This window comes from Pipistrellus hanaki (genome assembly GCF_964339955.1).
Source record: "Pipistrellus hanaki genome assembly, chromosome: X".
In the NCBI taxonomy this organism is placed as follows: Eukaryota; Metazoa; Chordata; class Mammalia; order Chiroptera; family Vespertilionidae; genus Pipistrellus; species Pipistrellus hanaki.
The window spans coordinates 93,820,715-93,843,765 of NC_140524.1; the positions used below are offsets into that span (position 1 = coordinate 93,820,715).

At 35.5% G+C, this 23,051-nt stretch overlaps 1 protein-coding gene across 5 annotated transcripts in view; it reads right to left on the reverse strand.

The window, feature by feature from the left end:
* Positions 1 to 23,051, reverse strand: part of CNKSR2 (connector enhancer of kinase suppressor of Ras 2) — a 240,265-nt gene that overhangs the window by 7,956 nt on the left and 209,258 nt on the right. Inside the window, exon 21 of one of the 5 annotated variants that reach the window (XM_084869474.1) lies at positions 3,137 to 4,341. The exons of the other annotated variants lie outside the window; for them this stretch is intronic. Coding sequence (XP_084725600.1) covers positions 4,337 to 4,341 — 5 coding nt within the window. The 3' untranslated portion in view covers positions 3,137 to 4,336. Of the gene's footprint in view, positions 1 to 3,136; positions 4,342 to 23,051 lie in introns of those variants that run through there. 5 annotated transcript variants of the gene reach the window in all.

Consider the following 23,051-nt stretch of genomic DNA (forward strand, 5'->3'; position numbering starts at 1 on the left):
ATACCAATTAAGTCAATGGTGGCCACTGTTGCAACTGAAAATATGAAAGCACCTTTATTTTCTTCTCGTTTTTGCCCTCTTCTTCTTCGTCTCCTTTTCACATCTCTTCTGGTTTCCCCTCTTTTGAAAACCCTTGCTTCTCTTCTTCTAGAAGAGGCTTGCTTTGGAAGAGCAGGCAAGCACTTGGTGAGGTCTGCTTCCTTATTGACTTTCAACATGCCAGTTCAGCCCTTGGAGTGCTGGCGGAGTACCAGCTCTTTTGCAATTTGAATGAATGTTTCTGAAAGTTGGCAAAGTGTAGAACACCATGTGCAAATCACAGGACATATATAGGAACCTTTAGTGATTCTTAGTAAGTATATTGCTCCTATAAAAAAATTTAATTGGTATCTAATTTATTCAGGAACTCTGGGCCTTTGCAGGAGTTAATTCCCTCCCACATTATATTTATATTTACAACATGTGAATTGGTTTAGGTCTGTGTCAGATAACAAACTTTTCTATTGCAATTTTATGAAAGCAAATGGAACATGTAAAGTTTTCTTTCCTATATAAAATTTCATTGGCTGATAGATTTGAGGGTCCTAAGAAGTTATTGATGAATTAACTTGCTTCTGTACCTAGGGAGGGTCATTTCTGGCTGCATCATCTGTGGCAGGGGCAAAAAGATCCTTTATTGTCTTATTAATATTCTAGCTACCCCATGAAATATTGTGACCCTATTCCTATGTGGTGAGCACCACAGCTGTTCACTGTTTGGTGCTTTTGGGTTACCTATGACCTCATGGTAGTGATAAAGAAGAGGTCAACGAAAATATTAGCTAATGCAAAATAATAGTTTGTTAGAACTTTCTTGCAAATGGATTATTAGAGGATGATAATACAGTTCTCAAATACTGAAAGGTCTTCAGTTGATGTATTTCCTTACATTCATGCCCAGCGGTTTCCAAACATTTTTATTGTGCACACTTGTCAGTTAAAAACACATCTGCTTTTGATAATTTATATACATGCATTACTCTATGTTGATATGCATGTAATAAAACAGAGAAAAGAAATAAAAATTAAGCTCTAAAAATTGAGGACACATTCCAATGTTTTTTCTTCCTGTGCCTCAATGGCCCTATTTAGACCCTCCTCCTTCAGAGACCTAGACTGTGACTTTCCCTGAGCGGAGAACCCTCCCTCTTATTTGCATTTCCCATTCTTCTGTCTGGCACAGGGTCTCAGGTACCCAAGATTTAAGCTGAATGATGGTTTTTCTCTACTTTATACACACAGTGCTCCAAAGAGGGCTCCATGTCAGGCGACTGTGCAAATTTTATCCCAGTCTATTATTCAATTTTGTTCATGTTCCTTTGGTGAAAATTATGGAGAGCAGAACACAAACTTGGCGACCCCCAATTTCCTGCTGGCGTCTTCCCCATTTCCCCAGGACTGTAATGACCATGTTGAAAGAAAGCAAAAGATGAAAAGAAAACGCAACAAATAGACCCGCTGGGCTCTTGAAGAACCGAGTCAACATATTTTGGTACATGTTTTTGAAGGGAGCTGCGCGCTTTTAAAATGGGACAATGATGTCTTTCTGGAAACAGTCATTCCTTCCACAACTCAGCTGGGTAATGAGCACAGAAAGCTTGGAAGAGCTAAGTCACAAGGGGCAGAGAAGGCTGGACATAGTAGCATTAGTCACCAGTCAAATGTGAGAGGCATTCGTTCTTGCAGAGCCAGAGCGCCTAAAGGCTTCCAGGCTAATGGTGTCACGTATGTGGAGCACTATTCTTGTCATGAAGGTCAATTAAACGTTTGCATTGAGACAACGGGAATATTTTCTGTGAATGCTAATGTACCAGTGCTCCCTGATGAACAACTTATTTATATGTAAGGTGATAATTAAACTTTTAATGGGTTTAATGTAGATGGGTTTAATGTTTATAGGTTTTATGCTAAAGATGATTATGTATTCAGGACTTTACACTGTAATGTGAATTGTCTTATAATTATATATTAGCTCTCTTAACGTATGATTTTATATAAGTCAACTAGCTATGCTTAGCATTGTAAAGCTGGGGCGGGGGGAGGGGGGTCAATTGGTTATACCAGAAAAAAGCATAGTATTTTAAAACCTGGCTTTTACTCACTGTTCTGCAATCAACTACCCTTTTCATTTTTTAAAAAAGTAATTTTTTCCCCTTAGTCAAAATAACAATTTCTCTGATAAAAAAATTAATTTTAATGAAGAACCCCCCCCCCTATTTTAAAAAGTACAGGTTGAGTGAATCTACCAGCATTGCTAAGTGTATTCTTAAAGAACACGTGTGGCCTATCCCTGTGTAAGAATGACCTTGTACTTCACCAAAATCAAGTATAGCACATACTAGTGTCTGTCAGTCCCTTCTGCACAACAGTAAAGATGTGACAGAAAAGACAAAGCTGGAGATTTTTCTGTACTTCATTCTCTATGCATGTCAATTCTGCCAAATTATGTGGTTTAATGCCACAACTATATGACAGTGATTGAATTTCCAGGGCACTATACAGCGGTTGCTATGATGGATAGTTCCTATGGATGGCGAAATCTTGGTGTCCTTGGCATTGATTTATTGACCCACAGGAAAGGTTCTTTGAAGGACAACCACAGACATAAATGATCAATTCTGAATTTACCCATGGAATTTAGAAAATTTAAATAATAGACACATGGAAGTCAAGGTACCTGGTTCTTAGGCAGGGATTCATTAAGGGGACAGTTAAAAATCAAAGCTAAGAGACGATTATCTTTAAAAATCAATGTGGAGTTATTATAGTCCTTAATGAGAAAAAACTAAAATACTTTATATCCTAAAGTTTCACTATAACATAAACAGAGAGGATGACCCAAGACAATCCTGCTAATATTAAATACCAAAAAAAATGCTTTTTGATGGATTTCTACATATCGGAACCATCATTTTTATATATACTTAAAAAACACATTGAAACGGTTAGAGCACAGAAGCAATTGTAAGGCAGATCAATGTGATTTTTATTCACAACACAAATTCCATTTGTGAGAAAGAAGCATAGATTACTTCTCTTCAGAAAGATATTTACTATCAAGCATACTTAGCAAATTATTTAGCTATCTGAAAAGATCTGAAACCAATTGGTCATATTTTATTTTTTAAGTAATTTATATTTTTACATGTATTCACATTATGCAATACCACACACTGCGGGGACAGGAAGAAAAAAAACATTTCCAAATACAATGTTAAATTATCTGTTCATTGCACAGTATTAAATATCCATTAATTAGCATTGAAATTATTACAGAGTATCTTATCCAACTAAATAAAGGAAATTTCACATCCACTACAGAAGAAAAATAAGCAATAGTGAGTCATAAGGGACCCAGTTACATAGTATTAAATAATATGTGAAGCTCGTTTGAAAGACATCCAGACAAAATACTTTTTCAAAAGTGAAAACCACAGCCTATAGATTAGGAAAATTTTACAGAAAAGAATAGCTCATGCCTGTCCTGTGAGGCAACACCATTTGTATACAAGTGCCAAGAAATAAGGAGAAAGTTAGGATTTTAGCTGAGGAATCTAACAAAGCCTGGCGTGAGGAATTTTCTTCATTAGTGTCACCAAAAGCAATCTCTGTGTTGCACCTGAACACACTTTATAATAGAATAAACATAGTAAGTTTCAGAGCAGGTTGTGTATACCTTGCCTTAATAGATTACACTTAATTTAGTACAATACAGCACGTCAAGTTTTAAAAATGCAAAATACACTCAATACACAGAATTTGCTTCCTCTGCTTTGCCTTCCAGAGGCCACCCAAGAGTCCATTAAACAGCCAGGGTTTTCTAGTTAGCGGAGCCGATCCCTCTCCTTTCCTGGTGTAAGGAGAACACAACTGAAATGTCACCACACAGAGCCCTTCCCAGGTCAGTCCCCTTTCCCTTCTGTTCTCTCACAGACATGGCAGTGTTCTGTCACTGTGCTCCATCTTGATTGGCTTTGATCTTATGCTAGTCCCAGTGTAGAAAGCTCGCATTCTTCTTAAGAGTGGCCTGCCCCTCTTAATATCCCTTTTGGGAGGCCCCCGATCCAAAAACACTTGATGATCTAAGCTCTTAAAAGTCTGTTCTCTGTTATAAACAGCAAGGACGAGGCCATTTTAGTTGCTTGCAAGAGGTTGATGTGGAGTCTGCGCCGTGCCGACTCTCTCCGATCTAAATTCTCTAAACATTAGCTTAGCAATCTGTGAATCCAATGGGTGGAGTGCCAACAGAAGTGGATCCGATTTGGCATGGAGAGGTTCTATCAACTCTCGCAGTGTATTAGCCTAATATGATAAAGCAGTGATACAATATGATGAAAAGACCTGTGCGTGCCATTATTTCTAAAGCACATTAGTATTTGTACTAGAAATACCATCATGCAACACCCATGAAGAGAAAGAGAAAAAAAATATGGCTAGAATTGCATATGGTTTCAATACCATACTGTTTTTTCTGTTGGCATGCAAATCTATTGGGCCATAAATGGGACACTTTTGGCTTTAGGCTTGGTTATTTGGAAACGCCAATCTTACGTATACAAAATAATACACAGCACAGATACATCTTTTCCCACCTCTATATTTGTATATGCATGTCTATAATTTTAATGAGAAAAGTTTGTTAAAAGTATTCTTCATACACATGTAAAATGACCAGTCGCTCAAGGAAATTAAACTGTATTTCTATATGAGATCTTTCCTCAAATTCATCAAATGAAGAATTAGGAGGAAAAGTTTTCTGGTCTATCTTCTATCTAACTACTCTGATATATATTTGTTAACCACGTGCTAATTGGTGAGATAAAAGAGTCAGCTAATGAGGCTCCAATGAGGAGGCCAAATGCTGACCAACACAAAATTGGGAGAAATGAAAAGCTCTAACAGGGCAAATGTGATGAAAGGGTGACTTTACAACGGAACATGAGCCACATGCCAGGGAATTAAGAAACTAGAAGAGACTAAAGTTTCTGAACGACCCGGAAAAAGAAGAACAATTGGGATAAAATAAACTGTAGTCTCTTTTAGTTCATTTTCTTTTTGGATTTTGAGGAATCCACATACTGCCATGAGACACAAGTGTTCTTTCTGGCCTAGGGCAGGATTTTATCTGCAATATCCCATAATAGCTTTTGAGTATATTAAGAAGAAACAAGGTGTTGTTCATTACTACCTCCCTTATAAATGAGAAGGGTGTGAGTAGCCCATAGCACTGTATCTGGAAAACAATGCAGCATAGTTCAGAAATCAGCAGAGCTAATTTTTGTTTATTATAGCATACCATTCTTTTATAGAAAATGAGCTGGTAATGAAATAATATTCATATGTAAGTCAAATGAAACAAAAGATAATACCTACTTTTAGAGGAAATTATAATATTGGAATGCTAGCTCTGGCTTCTATCACTTTGTTTTATAAGGTCATGGAATTTCTTTTTTTCTTAATAATTTTTAATGTTGACACTATTGCAGGTGTCTCCCCTTCCACCCCCCTTTGCCCACCTCTACCCTCCTCTGCCCTTCACCACATGGGGTATGCACATAGGGTCTTTAGCTAATCCCTTCGCCTTCTTTATACAGTCACCTTCCCCTCCTCCCCTCAGGTACTCTCATGGAATTTGAAACAGAAAAGTCACAGGCAATCTAACCTTGGGCACGGGTTAATTTCTAAATTTGAACTGTTCCTAATTTATCTATGCAATGCAAACATTTTGTAAGTTGTTGTTTTGAACACATCCCTTAGTTTCCCTCAGAGAAAAATGTTACATGAGTAGTTTAATTTCTAGTGCACTTAACCTATACTAAACCAGACCTAGAGGCCTGGAAATCAAGTAATGATTAGTTACATTTAGAAGGTTATTTCTATAGCATGGCCCAGTTCTACTCCAAGATACTGGAAACACTTGCTCAATTGAGTGCCTTACCAAAGTGCAGGTTGGTGACGGGAGCACTGCTATTTTCAAAAACGATTACATTTAATTCCCAAAGTGTATATACAGGGTGGGACAAAAATAGGTTTATAGTTGTTCAAATGGAAAATAATACAATAATCTACACTAATAAAAGAGAAAAATGCTAATTGACCATACCTTTGCCACACCCACAGCCAATCAGAGCGAGCATGCAAATTAACCCAATGAAGATGATGGTTAATTTGCATATGCTGAGGGAGGAGTGAAGACTGAAGACAATGTAGAAGGAAGAGGGAGGGAAAGCAAAGCGGCTGTGGGAGGGAAAGTGTGTGTGGCTTGTGTGGCTGGTGGGGCAGGGCAGGCGGGAGGGGCGGGGAAGTCTTGCAGGAATCTTCCTGCAACAGGCCCCTAGTTACTAAGTAATAATGCAAGAATAAACTGTATTTTGTGTACTCACAACTGTAAACTTCTTTTGCTCCCATCATGAATTAGCATAAGAAAAGATAGTCACCCAGGGAAAGGTATCTCTTCAACTAATAGTGATCAGGACCACTGGCTACCAAATCTCAGGGCTGGAGGTCTGCTTGTTAAACAGAGATTTCTGGGTCCTACCCCTAATCTATTGAATTAGAATTTCTGGGTATGGAACTTGGGACTCTGGATTTTTAAGCAAACAACCTGGGTGATTCTTGTGCCCACTACAGTTTGAGACCTGCTTCAGGCCAGTTACACTGGGTAGGGCTGGTTGGAATGAAGCCAATTTTTGTACTACAGAGGCCTATAGTTTGGCATGTCACATAGCATTTCATTCTTAGATCCATCACCAGTATAACACTGTATTACATAGCTCAAATAATTTCAAGGTTTTTGCCATGGAATCTGATGGAAATATCTCGGTCTACTGAGAATATTACTAGAATAAATTCTTTACACCTATTCTTTTATGTACTATTAAATAGTTCCTCTTTATTTTTTAATATGTTTTTATTGATTTCAGAGAGAAAGGGAGAGGGAGAGAGAGATGGAAAAATCACTGATGAGAAATAATCACCGATTAGCTGCATCTGTATGCCCCCTACCAGAGATTGGGCTGGCAACTTGGGCATGTGCCCTGACCTGAAATCGCACCCTGACCTCCTGGTTCATAGGTCAATGCTCAACCACTAAGCAACACTGGCAGGGCTAAATAGTTCCTCTTTTTAAAAAAATTTAAATTAAACTTTAATATACAATAATGATATTTAGTCATGAGAAAATATTCAAAATACATAAAGTTAAGGAATAAAACAAGAGTATGTTAATAATATTTATATATATATATTTGGCTTATATATTGCATATAAATTGTAAAAATTGATAAGAAATTAATCGTGTGCAATAGCTAAAATGTACTCATTTAAGCTACACAATTTTATGCTATACTTAAAAAAATCTTTATTGTTGAAAGTAGTACAGATGTCCCCTTTGTGTGTGTGTTTTTCTCCCATTGACTCCCTCCACCTCTCCCAGGCCTTTACCACTCTATTGTCTTTGTCCTAGATAGTTCCTCTTTATTCTTGAGGCAAACAAAACAACTATAAAGATACTTCCAGACTCATGCCCATTAAGCCCACTGTATGTATTGGTGTGTGCATTCTGAATCTCAAGTATGGGTAGCATTGGCAGGCCAGGAGGGTCAGATATGATGGACTAGTACATGGTTAATCTACAATTTCTAGGACACAAAAACAAACTTGCTTCATAAGGCACTGTTCCATGAAAGCCTATCATTTGTGAATCTCATATTTTTATCTTCTACTTTTTTGCAAGTCCCTTTCTGGTTCTTAACACTCTACCTTTCTCTACCTTTGTGTTTTTATTGGGCTTTCTAGCTCTTGACAACTTCATTTATCCCCAATCAAAGAGTCAAAATAATTCAAACCAGTTAAATTATTTATAATGACAGACTAATTTGGTTCCTGTTTTTTATTTATTTTATTTATTTATTTTTTTAAAGAACAAGCAGAAATTGCATATACCTTAAAAAGCAAACAAATTATATGGCTCTTGATTTTTTGTGTGCGTCAATATCCTAATTAGAAAAATATTCCCACCCGACTGGTGTGGCTCAGTATCAATGGTTAGATTCCAGGTCAGGGCACATGCCTGGATCTCTGATCCCCAGCAAGGGGTGGGGGGAGAGGGAGGTGCAGGAAGCAGCTGATGAATGTTGATGTTTCTCTCTTATCAATTTTTCTATCGCTTTCTTCTCCCTTCCTCTCTTTCTCAAATCAATAAAAATATATTTAAAAAATTCTCCACTTACTGCTATAGAAATAAACTTCACTATTTACCAAGCTTTTAATCAACTGCATTTTGAAACAGCAGCAACTGTTTCTAAGCTACCCTAAGAAAATCAGTAATATTTCTATTTGGCATATTACTTAACATTTATTGAGCTTTCTTTCATCACTGAAACCTCCAATTGTGAGGCCACCTGCCAAGTTGTATAAAAAGAAACAGCTACTGTTTCCCTGTTACTAAACTCCTATGTAATGCCATGTTGAGTCATGTACAGGATGACTTATTCCATGGATCTGTTTCCTCTGCAAGCTCTTCACGGGTTGAATCTATGTAGGCTATGTTGAGGATCATGTTTTTTTTTTCCTTTTTGTTTTATGAATTTAAAAATCTTCCCACTACGGGCTGCTCAAATAATAAGCAGGAAGAGAAATTCTAGAAATATAAGTTTTAGAAATGTAATCTGGTTTCTAATAATGTACCTGCTAGGAATAGCTGATGATCCCAAATCAAATGCCTTGGGGTTAGATTATAGGGTAAGGATGGAGGCAGAAATATTTGCAAGAGAAAAATCTTTTCCTTAATGAATGAAAGAGAAGAAAATATGTGGAAATGAAAATAGGAAACCCTTAAGCCAGAATAGCACTTGGAAAGATTCCTACTTCTGTCTGAGTTTTATTCACTTCCACTGTCAGTGAGCTTCAGAGCAAATTTAAGGGCAAAGCCACTGACTACTGGTCTTAAGCTGCTTGCAGATAACAAAGATCACCAACAGCGCATATCCCAGCCTATCAAATGTAACACTTGCAGAGCTCCTGGGAGAACAGAACTGTTTTGTGTGCTTAAAAAAACATATTTCTGGAACACTTCCTGCACCTCCCTCTCCCCCCACCCCTTGCTGGGGATCAGAGATCCAGGCATGTGCCCTGACCTGGAATCTAACCATTGATACTGAGCCACACCAGTCGGGTGGGAATATCCGGAGCCTCTCCTTCTAATGTATGTGTTCATATTTAAGGTTTTCTTTTGGAAAATGGGAGTATCTAACACCATGGATAAACATCAGTGATAATTACTTTCTCAGTGTAAATATTGAAAAGAGGGACTGATGCCTTTGGTTCCAAATGATAAATATGAATTTCGAGGGCCTGCTTTGTCATAAAGGTTGAGCTTTCAGACTGTGAAAATTTGTTTATTTGCTTATTTTAAAATGTAAGACCATAGGAGGAAGGAACTGACAAGTCTTTGTTTTTATTTTACGAACGACAAATAAAATTTTCATGATAAAGTATTCTTTTTGAAAATAAAGTGGTTAATTGTAAAAAGTAATATAGTGCCATACTTATAGCACGTTTGGAGATCTTTAATTAGCAATTCCAGGTAAAATAAATTATTTGATGACCTTTGCCACAGGCTAAACCAGATAAGGAAATACTGTTTTCAGATAATTAGAATGTTCCTCTAAATTGCCAAATCACAATTCCATCCTCTGTGTATAATTCACAGGAGAGAGAGCACTTCCTTATGAAAGTAGTATCTCATCTTAATGTACCTACTGCTATACTCTGACCTTAGAGTGCCTTTAGGACTTAACTAGTTATTATGAGTATATCACGCGCTCTGGCTTTTTCTGTCTGCATTAAAAACCACTATCTGAAATGAAGGCAAACTGAAAATTCACTTTAAAAGAAACTTACCTATTAGCGACAATTGAAAAGGTCTTTTATATGTATTAGTCACAGAAGTACTTGATATGTTAAGTCAATTGACCACCAATTTATTTTCAATTAAGTGCCTAGAGATATTTCAGAAAAATGTACTATGGAATTTTGCCACATTATATTGAATATAATTTTGCCACATTATATTCAAATGTCACCATTAAAATAGAAATGGGAGGGATTCAATTTTATAGATATGTAAAGTTCAATAAGGATTTAATGTGCACCTACAAGTAGATATATCAAATGTTAGGGATAAATATACAAAAATGATAGTCTGACCTCAAAGAGTTCATGATATAGTTGTACAACCCCTACCCCAATTGCTGTCTTAAAATTTTATAGCTAATAATTATCATTAAAATACTGTTAAATTTTATTAAGTACATGTATATATATACACACACACACACACACACACACACATAGACAGATTCAATTATATAACTAAAATGTAAATATACAATTACCCTGATAATGTATACTATATGTAGTTACATTTTTATATGTAATTACATTAATAATGCTGTATGAATATGTTAATTTTAATTAAACATACATAGAAAGTAAAGATAGTTGAAATTCACAGCAAATTTAAAGAAGACAAAAAATGAATGTACATATGTATGTATATATAAAATATCAAACAGCTTAGTTATGATGCTTACAATGGACTTTAAAACTGAAGGGGAATATAATATGCCACCCAAAAATATGCCACTTGGGCACCTGAATTATTTTGAGCTGAAGGTAATGAAGAAGCAGCAAACACAGACAAATCTTTGGCTATTCCCCATCTACCTAAAAAGCAGGATATACATTTCTCCTTTGAATTTGTTCCTCCTCTCCTCTTCCACATCAGAAGAACAACCCTTATCATTGGAGACAGAAATCTGGCATCAAGATGGGTCAGCACAAGCAAAACTTACTGAAATAACCCTTATCTCATGTTAGTTTCCCCCATATATTTACTTTTCTACAATTTACTGACCAAGCAGCCCCAAACCCCTTTCCTTTATCTTATCACTTTTTCTACAATTTATCACTTTTTGTTAAAATGGTATTTAGGGCTCCAAGTCTAACAGCTTATTTGGGTCTTCTTTTCTATGAAGGTTTCTGAGTACATAAAAGCTAAAGTATTAACATAGAATACAATTTATATGCCTTTCCTCCTGTTAATCTTTTGTCAATTTAATTTGTGAGCCCCAGCCAAAGAACACAGACTAGATAAAGTTTTTTTCCCCTTTCCTATAAAACATTTATATCAACTCTTAAACCATTCCATCCTAATGCATCCCTGTATTTAAACATTTCATAAAGTTATTTTGAGATTAATAAAAGCATCCTATTAAAGCGCAAGACAACCGTCCATGTAAATTTTTCTTTTAGCAACGTGGGTGGGTAACAGTTTATTGGCAGAATGGTTTGCTGTTGCAACCTATTTTATGATTAATATTACTTATTTTAAAATAAGCTCTTTAAAATTCTCATTTCTAAATAAAGTAGCTTCAGAGGTAACATACGCCTGAAGTCTGAGACATTAACACACTAGCAGTGTTTCCCAAAGTGTGGTACGCGTACCCCCAGGGGCACGGGAAGAGTTTGGTGGGGGTACGCGTAGCACCGGAGTTTGGTGGGGATATGCACTGCACCGTGCTTAGCTGCGCCTAATTCTACGTTCTCATGAGTACGAGGGGTACTCGGCATTACGAAAATTATAGAAGGGGTATACATATGTCAAAAGTTTGGGAAACACTGCACTATAGGAAATAGATTTTTTATTCCCTAATATTTTAGAGATGAACAATGCATATTTTTAATTTCTAAGAAATTTTAACCTCTACCACCACCTTACCTGGTTATATTTAAAGGATATAATTAAACAGATCACATTCTGTCTGGATGATAATTGGTGTGAAGTGACTCAGTGGTGAGAACTGCCAATGGGGTGAACAGGTAAGTCTTATATGACATAACACTTCATCTGTAACTATGACTGGTCTGCCAAAATGAAGAGGCAAATTGGGACCAACCACACCCAACTTGTTTTCTTGTCTTTTTCTTTCAATGGGTCCTCTGACCCTCCCAGCCCCAGTCGGACATTCTCTTTCCTACCTGATACGTGTTCTAAAAAGCAGTTCTAATCTTATCTGAACCCTAAACCACTTAAGTGAATGTGTGATAAAAATGATTTTACTTCCATGACCCATGCTATTTAATTTGTCCATTGAACTTTAGCCTGAATTCTCCGAATTGGATATCCTGGTGAATACCAGATAAGAGCATTTGTACCTGGGGAGTTGGGGTTATAAAGATACATGTAGTGTATTTACTCCATCAGAACCTACTCAGAGTAAACAAAGGACTTTGCTCTATGTCAAGTTGTTGAGCGGCAAACACCACCTGTGATCAGTAAATTTTGATGTTATGCAAATTGTATTTTTACCGCCCAGTTTCTCTAGTAAATAGACAGTCAATGGTGCAAGAATTTCTAATTTTTGAAAATTTGATCTAAAATAAATATCTATATAGAAGGCATTTAAAATTAACAGTAACATAGATCTTTGTAAACTTTTAGTTTATAGTCAACACTATTCTTATTTTAAATTCATACACTATCCTCAAAGTACTGCCATCTTGATTTTGGTGGAATTACTTAAAAAAATCATTCAATATCAGCTTCATGATATCCCTCCTGATGAAATGAGGGAAAAACTGAGGCATTGATTTGCAAAAATGAATGAAATACTACATACTTTTCAATGAAAGTACAACAGTGGGCGTGTGAGTGAGTATGTGTGTGTGGGGTTTGGTGCAGAGTAAGTAAAGAAGTGATTTCTGCTAAAAAGTTATTTATTTATTCTTTTAAATTTATTTTTTGTTAATCCTCACCTGAGGATATTTTCCCATTGATTTTTTTGGGGGGAGAGTGGGATGGAGGGATGAGGGGGAGAGAGGAAAAGAGGGAGAGAGAGGGAAAGAGATGTGAGGGAGATACACATGGATTGGTTGTCTTTTGCAGGCACCCCATGGTGGGGGGGGGGCAGGGATAGAACCTTCAACCCAGGTAGGTGCCTTTGACTGGGAATAGAACCTGAGACCCTTTGGTGTGCAGGATGATGTTCTAACCACTGGGGAACAACGGCCAGGGCTTGTGCTAAAATTTAAAGACATTATTTCCTCTCATGCTGTAACATCGTTTATGATTATAGAAAATTGAAGTAGATTTCTGCTTACTTGTTCTGGCTGAGCTTACAATATTACAAAAATTACAATATTGATTTCTCCCCTTCAATAACTTCCAAATGTTAATGCCTTATTACTAACTTCCTTGGCATACCAACTTTACATTTGATATCATTTGCTTATTAACAACTCTGGCAAGGAGGAGCAGCTTTGGGGCCACTGCCAACTGAATTTCTTAGCAATAAAGACAACAAAAATACCTTCCCTAGAAAAGTAAATGCCAAGAAAGTTAAAAAGAAAGTTAAAAAGAAAGTGTAAAATCAACATCATTAAAATGTCCATACTACCCAAAGCAATCTATGGATTTAATGCAATCCCCATTAAAATACCAATGGCATATTTCATAGACCTAGAACAAACTCTCCAAAAATTCCTATGGAATAAAAAAAGACCCCAAATAGTCACAACAATCTTGAGAAAGAATAAGAAAGGTGGAGGGGTCACAATACTAGATATCAAACTATATTACAAAGCCACTGTTCTCAAAACTGCCTGATATTGGTACAAGAACAGACATATAGACCAATGGGATAGAACAGAGAACCCAGAAATTGACACAAGCCATTATGCTCAATTAATATTCAACAAAGGAGACAAGAACATACAATGGCATCAAAACAGTCTCTTCAATAAATGATGTTGGAAAAATTGGACAAATACATGCAAAAAAAAAATGAAACTAGAGCACCAACTTACACCAAACACAAAAATAAACTCAAAATGGATACAGGACTTGAATATAAGATGGGAAACCTTAAAAATCTTAGGAGAATCCATAGGCAGCAAAATATCAGACATATGTCGTAGCAATATCTTCACCGATACAGTTCCTAGGGCAATAGAAACTAAGGACAAAATAAACAAACTATAAAAGCTCTGGACAGCAAAAGAAACCATCAAGAAAACAACAAGAAAGCCCAATGCATGGGAGAACATATTTGCCAATGTTATCTCCGATAAGGGCCTAATTTTCAAAATTTACAGGGAACCCATATATGTCAACAAAAGGAAGATAAACAATCCAATAAAAAAATGGGCAAGGAACTTACATAGACACTTTTCAAAATAGGACATCTAGAAGGCCAGGAGACATATGAAAACATGCTCAAAGTCACTAATCATCTGAGAGATGCAAATCAAAGCAACAATGAGGTACCATCTCACACCTGTTAGAATGGCTATCATCAACAATTGGATGTCACTCATATATGGAATATAATGAACAACATAAACTGATGAACAAAAACAGATCCAGAGACAGAGAAACATCAATCAGAATGTCAAACCTCAGGGAAGGTAGGGGACAGTGGGGGTAACATGGAGAGATCAAGCAAAGGACTTATATGCATGCATATGAGCCTAATCAATGGAAAGACAACAGGGGGTTAAGGGCATGAATGGGGCTGGGTGGGAGGTAATGGGGGAATAAGGACACATATGTAATACCTTAATCAATAAAGAAAAAAAAACACACACACAATTTGACGAATGACAAGTGCTGGCGAGGATGTGGAGAAAAAGGAACCCTCATGCACTACTGGTGGGGATGCAGACTGGTGCAATCACTGTGGAAAACAGTAACTCCCATTTGACCCAGTAATCCCACTTCTAGGAATATATCCCAAGAAATCAGAAACACCAATAAGAAAGGAAATATGCACCCCTATGTTCATAGCAGCACAACTTACCATAGCTAAAATTTGGATACAGCCTAAGTGCCCATCAGCAGATGAGTGGATTAAAAACCAGTACATCTACATAATGGAATATTACGCTGCTATAAAAAAGAAAAAAAACTTACCATTTGCAACAGCATGGATTGACATGGAGAGCATTATGCTAAGCGAATAAGTCAGTCATAGAAAGATAAATATCACATGATCTCACTCATTTGTAGACTATAATGAACAATATAAACTGATGAACAAAAACAGATCAGAGACAGACAAGCATCTAATAGACCATCAAATTTCAGAGGAAAGACAGGGGAAGGGGTTAAGAGATCAACCAAAGGACTTGTATGCATGCATATGAGCATAACCAATGGACACAGACATTAGGGTGGTGAGGGCATGTGCCGGGGAGTGGAGGTAGCCAGGGAGAGGTCAATGGGGGAAAAAAGAGACATATGCAATACTATATGTAATATTTAAACAATAAAGAATTTTAAAAAAGAAAAAAGAGAAAATGTAAGAGACATTTGAAAGAACATAAAACAGTCATTTAAGTGTTACTTATCAGAATGTTAATAATGTTAATAAAATAATGTTTTTATTTATCTCCAACTTATTATAAATCTAATCTCTTACCTTAATAACATTTTCATAGTTTCTGTTTTTCACTCTACAATGACATCATAGACTCTTCTCACAAATCCCCATTGTTAAAGTCATATATACATAAATATATATGTAAAACAATAAACTTTTTTTTAAAAAAGAACACATTAGAATACAGCTGTAATGGTGTATATGATCTTTCAAAGATAACTCATCAGCTCTATCTGAATGTGCTATAACTGGATTTATAGTTATGATGAAAGGTCTAGAATAACTTGACTCATACTGATATTACTGTGAGAAAGTGAAGAACTAATGTAAAGGACACTTATACTAGATTTAGAAACAAATTTAGACAATCCCAATCTAGAATTAAAAACATTCTAATATCACTGTGAAATATACATTAAATGCCTTTACTACTATTTAGGAAAACCTGTCACACAATTTGAAATGAAACATTACTCCATAGTGATTGACTAAGCAATGTATATACCATATTTACACACAAAACCAGAACATGACCAAGGAAAATGTCATGATGACATTTTCTTTCCTCCTTACTGTAAATCTTGAGGCACAGAACTAGAAAGTCTGTTTTCTCTTTGTGGAAAATCAATAAATAACTTCAAAAACAGAAGCTGGAGATCTTCCTTAACCAAACAATACACTTTAATTATATAACAGACCTTGGGGACCAAGGTCTTAGTTTTAGCCATACTAGGAATAGTTTCAGACCTTAGTTGTGTGGGTAGATCTGGTCTCCATGGCAATGAAAAAGTCAGCCTGGGAAGTAGAAAGAACTGTGGTACATTGCTCCCTCTAAAAACAGACAAGCTGAAATCAAATGCAGCTTCTGTATTTAGCATCAACAAAGGAGGAAGCTCCAGTGAACTTGAACCATACCTCAAGAGTTGCCATGACAATCTCCTAAGAAAGGTGGGTCACAGATACCCATATCAATTACTACTAAAAAGTCAAATCAAAAGTCAGAATATATGAGTTAAAAGTAGTAATTTATTCACTAGTTCTGATTTTGGTTTTCTTAAATAGGATCTAGGAGTTGAATATGCAGAAAGTGTGAGAATTTCACTAGAGTTCACTTTGGTAATAAACTTTCATTTCATACTACATACTGCATAATACACGTGAGAAATATGAAGCTGGAAGCAGATGAAAGTGTGAATGTTGCATTCTTAAGTAATTCCTTTCAGGGCACATTAGTTCACTTTTCAGATTTTGAGAGTTGATATGCATTAATGTTTTATCAGGAGAGAAAACACAGCATATCAAATTTAGCATCTGTGAGTAGGAACTGGGAAGATCAGTGGCATCTTCCAAATTTACTCCCAAATCTGTTGCTTTTCTACATTCTAAAAGATTTAAAAAATAAATAAGAATATCCTTTAGCCGACACAAGAAAAGGCAGACATATTTGGATTGCTCCAAAGAAGATGAATAAAGTGGAATTTGGAAGGAAAAAGTAATATAGCCAGGCGGTGTTGCTTAGTGGTTGGTTGAGCGTGGACCAGAAGATCATGGTTCCATTCATAGTCAGGACACATGCCTGGGTTGTGGGCTCGATTTTCAGTGTGGGGTGTGGGGTGTGCAGGAGGCAGCCGATTAGTGATTTTCTCTCATCATTGATGTTTCTATCTCTTTCTCCCTCTCCCTTCCTCTCAGAAATAAATAAAAATACATATTTTCTAAAAAGTAAAATAACCTTGACCACCTAACTCCCACAAATTAGCTAAAAAAGGAATCATGTCAATATATAAAATACTAAGAGCTTTGACTCAAGTGGTAAAATTCTTTCACAGTTTATACATATAATGGTACATAGTCTTTGGACACTGGTTAAATACAAATGAAAAGTGCTTTAATTATAATTTTTAGTAATAAAAGATAAAGTGATTTGCAGGTTTTTGCTTTACTTGATGGAGCATATTAGTGGTGATCTTGACCTGCTAAAATAAAACTTAAAATTTTTAGTTTCCTTTATATTGGTTTAATATATAGAGGAAAAGGAGACTTTTTCCCCCCTAAATTTTAACCTGAATTAAAATAATAGTTCTGAAGGGGCAATATGTGATTGAGAGCATGCACTCTGCTGCCAGAATGTCTTTGTCTGGAACTCCTACCTGCTATTAACTTATGGCTGGGAGTCCTGGATTATGTTATTTAAACGAAGTTTCCTCCTCTACAAGATAAGGATAACAGTATTTATCTCTGCAGATTGTTGTGAGGACTTACTGAGTTATATTATGCAAGGACCTTAGAATAGTGTCTTAGAAAAGTTAGCACTCATTAATTAAAAAAGTTAGCTATTATGTGTGATAGGTTTATGTGTTCAATAAACCTACAAGACTTAAACAAAACACACCATTCTATAGATGTGTTGGCTTTTCCTTGGGGGAAGGCAATTCTAAAAAAAAATAGCTTCTCTCTGAACATGAGAAAAGATGAAAGATTCAGATTTATGGGCATGCTTGGCCTTACAGATTGCATCTCTAGTCTAGACTAGCATACCTTTATGGACAATATAAATCATCAAAATGTCTTGCACTCAATGGAAAGGTAGAGTACATAGGAATGATAGTTTTCCTGAGGCAATAGTGATAGTAAAAGGCCAAATACATATAACTCAATCATTCCATTCAGAATGTCCTTGAAGTCATACCTAAAATGATTTTATTTAAAGCTGATCAGTTCATGATGCTATAAACCTGACTGAAATAAGTTAATTGAGATTTACTTTAGAATGGAGTTAGCAAGTTAAAACATCTTCAGTTTTCACTTCCTTATAATTCAAGTTATTTTCATTGGATATATTTCACTAAATATCAGAAATATATAAAAATCATTAATATAAGTTGGCTTCTTTTTACATATCAATGGGTATTTCCCTCTTGCCATTAGCTTATTTTATACATGACTGTGGCAAAGTGTTCCAAAGTTTTTTTTTAAAAAAGATACAAACATAAAGAAGGATATTGAAGAGTTGTTTTGACATATAAGAGCCCTCTGTGTAGGAATCTTGCTGTCAAATCCAAAAACATCACACATTTCAGTTTGTCATCATGGTGAACTATGTCTCCTCTGAAGTATTACAGCTCTTCTTGATTATAGCATCTTCTCCTTCTCTCTTCCATTATGTCTAATCTTTGATCTCATTAAGAACACAACCCCCTCCTGAATTCACTTCCTTTCCATTCTACACCACTGTCTAGACCCCTTAATTCCCTGGCCTTCTTGTATATACACTATACATACACTTTCCAATATTCAGCTTTCTGCTTTCTTACTCCTGCCTGCCACTGAGCATTACTAGAGAAAAGGGTATACCCATGATGATTGGCACTGTTCTAAACTTCTGTTTGTTTTTTTGTTTTTGTTTTGTTTTTTCCATCCAGGACTACTTGGCAGACCTCTTATTAGTGTGTGGTTAACTCAATTTCTAATTCCCCATTGGGTGTGCTCCATGCTTCCATTAAATTCTTTGAGACTTTCTCTACCTGTGGATCTTCCATTGAGTGGATAACTATTTGGCTCTACATTTGCAGAGAGGATAAAGCACTTCTCATCTGAAATAGTTTCCTAACTGGTCTCCTTATCTTACTTGTATTCTCCCACACCAATACATTTTCTGCACTGCTATCAGAGTGACCTTTCTAAAACTTACATCTCAATATGTCACCTTCCTACTGAGATATCCAAGGCTCTCCATCATGTTCTTTTTAAAAGATATAATCAAACCGTCTGAATATGTAATACTAGGACCTTCAAATTTTAGTTATAGTATACTTTTTTTTTGTTTCATCTGTACCTGTGTTACCATATGCCATATTTCTATCAATTATTATTTGTTTTTCTTCATTTTGCCCTTGCTAATCTATTTTTTTCCCACTACATGGACTGTAACCCCCTTTCTTTTGCTCTTTGTGAAATTTTATTTGTCCAGCTTAAATGTCACATCTTCTGGGAGGTCCTGTCTGATTTCACAAGGCAGAAATAATGAAGAACTTTTAAATCCTTTCATGGAACGTACAATGTTCATCTTTTAAGATATTTAATATGCTGCACATTTGTTGCAAAAAATTACATCTGGATATTTTCTCTCCCATTAGATGACAAGTTTATCAATTCTGTGATTGTTTTTCTTTTAGTACTTAGCAGAGTAGATACCCAGGATATCGTGGTAGTGCCGTATTGTTAGTACTTTAATTAAATCACTAAAATACATTTTAATTTAATGTATAATTATATGAGGTCCAAGCTGAACACCGAATAAAGAATTCTATTGAACAACTGGGTAAGACACTTTAACCTCAGTAGATTTTTTTTCCAATTTTAGTAAGATATAAAGTCTTTGATATGAAAGGTGGTGGGAGGGAACTTTAGGAAGGTAAGTCACTGAGGCCAAAGAATGCTATTTTTGGCACTGTTATGTCAAGAAAGAATGATCACTTTTATGAAGTGATAGTCTATCTACTTAAAGGATGTTTTCTTTGAATGCCCTAGATTGCCAAGTTAACACTAGTAAATATAGCCTACAAATACTCTCTAAAGATCTTCTGTTGATTGAGGCTGATTAGAAGGAACTTCTGCAAAAAATTATCACCTTGCTATCTTGGGGAGATGTTGTAAGGTTTGCAGCCAAATTGCTTGATATGGTTTTATTGCTATGTCTAAAATTTAGTCTTTTTAGGTTTCTGTACCACATGGATCAGGCAAAATAGTTATTATGACATAACATTAGGTACTGTTTTAACATTTTAAAATGCCATATTACATATCTATTCATTTCTATATTTCCATAAAGTATTGAAAAATAACAGTAGTCAAAATTTACCCAAATATTTGAATGATTTATCCATTTGTTCATTCCTTTCAAAACTTTTATAATATAGCATGCTTTTATTGTAATAATCTATTTTCAAAATGGAGTTAAGATTGTCTTAATTCTAAATAAGCATTCTCCAATCACTAAAAATATCTGATTTCTGATAATATCAGTGGATTAATTAAGTGGCTTTTTCAAATATTCAGTTATCTCATTAGAGACAGTTATAACATGTGAATTAGTATTCTCTCCCTTTCTCAAATCTAATGGTCTCTATCACACTTTCATTTAATTGGGCACCACCTGAATTATGAGCTAATGGGGATAATATACAAGCATGTCAAATATCTGCAATTTAAGACAAGCTCTGATTTTAGAAATTGGGCAATAAATAGAATAAAGCTCAGTCAGGTAGATCAATTGATACACAAAACTTAGGGGCAGCCTAATCCTTTTCATATCAAAAAAGGATTCCACATTGCTCCTCATTCTTTAGCCATAAGAATTATAATGCTATAGACTCATTTATCATTTTAACTATACTAATCTCAATTGCAAATACAATAAAATGCTTTTGAGTTTTTAGTTATTGGTCAAATATACAACCTGTTAAAAATATCTGGTTTATTATTGCTTTTAATATTTCACCTTTAGGATGATAACCAAGCCCTGCTTAGCGAGCTTTTTATTTATTTATTTATTTATTTATTTATTTATTTAATCCTCACATGAGGATATTTTTTTTCATTGATTTTTAGAGAGAAAGGGCAGGAGGAGGTGTGTGTGGGGGGGAGGGAGAGAAAGAGAGAGAGAGAGAGAGAGAGAGAAATATCGATGTGAGAAAGACACAAAAATTGCTTGCCTCTCACACATGCCTGGACCAGGCTGCAACCAAGGTACATGCCCTTTAACTGCATTTGAACTTCAGACCTTTGATCTGTGGGCCAATGCTTTAACCACTGAGCAAAACCGGCCAAGGCTGCTTAGCAAGCTTTTGATGATTGTCAAGAAAAACAAACTGTTATATCTTCCTTTCTTTTCTTTCTTCTTTCTTTCTTTCTTTCTTTCTTTCTTTCTTTCTTTCTTTCTTTCTTTCTTTCTTTCTTTCTTTCTTTCTTTCTTTCTATCTCCTTCCCTTCCTTCCTTCCTTCCTTCCTTCCTTCCTTCCTTCCTTCCTTCCTTCCTTCCTTCCTTCCTTCCTTCCTTCCTTTCCTTTCCTTTCCTTTTCTTTTCTTTTACCCCACTTAAACAGAATGTGATAGAATAGCTTCGTATTCTGTGAAAAAATTGTATTAACTGACTTAAAGCTCCTAGTCGATGCCAATCATCTCAATAGTCTAAAAATATAGTTCTGAATATTAGTAATGCATAGGACTTCCTTAGACATTTCAGAAACTGAAGAATGATTTAATGCCACCAGCAGAAATATTATTAATGCTTAGGTAGTGAATCTTTCAAGTAATTTGGCTGTCTCGTTATCATTGTTGGGATATATTTATTAAACCCTAAAAACCTGAAAGTCATTTATAAACTCAGTGCTCAAAATAATAGGTGGTATTGCTAAATTTTAGCTGGAATTATAGAATAGTTAGTCCATTCTCTTTTTTATTCTCCGTATTATAATTGATCAGAAACCAATTTTTGGATACCCATGTCTTCTTCCTTCAACAGTATGCAGTGTTTTATAAGCTATAGTTCTTCAAATAGTTTTATTTAATATTTATTTAATCTTGGTTCCATATAATGAAGTACATGCTATAAACCTTGTTTATTTTTCAAGAGCTATATTTAGTTTGTTGGTTTATTTATCTTTATCTTCAGCTAGGCTAATTATTCAGTTGGGAAAGGTATCACTAGCTATATGCTAAAATCTTAAGGAACATGGACAATGTAGTTCAATGCTACTTTTCATTAAATCATACATTATAAAATCTTACCATGTATTCCCTAAAATAATAATAAAATAGAAAGCTTTCAAGAAATAGACAGGTTGCCCTGACCGGTTTTGGCTCAGTGGGTAGAGTGTCGGCTTGCGGACTGAAAGTCCCAGGTTCGATTCTGGTCAAGGGCATGTATCTTAGTTGTGGGCACACCCCCAGTGGGAGGTGTGCAGGAGGCAGCTGATCGATGTCTCTCTCCCATTGATGTTTCTAACTCTCTGTCCTTCTCCCTTCCTCTCTGTAAAAAAAAAAAAAAAAAAAAAAGAAATAGGCAGGACATTTCTAGCACTGGTTACATTATAGCAAGATAATCTAATACACAAAAATACTCAGATGTCACCCCATAAGCTTTTTAGAGCAGAAACTGGTAGTACAGTTTTATTTTCCTACCAAGACGATATTTTATATAAAAGAGCTTAATATGAAGAGGGTTGAATACAACTTGTTTCGATAATTTAAAGCTATAATTTATAGGGGATGTGAGTTGCGTTACAATGTAGAAATAATAATACTTAGGAACCATTGAAAGAAGTTGATCAAGGAATACGGCTGATTAGAAAGAGGAATCCGCTCTAAAAAATAAGATATCCTTAATTTTGTTACCCTTACTAGAGTCTGTAAACAGCTAAGGTCTGTATGTTTCTAATATTCTATACTGGTACATTATGGTATTTATTGAGAGATGCAAAAACAAAGGATTAAAAACCTTGTGAATTGTCCTAATGAAGTCACCAAATTTCTATAGCTCCAGTTTTCCCATTATTTGCAGTATAAAAG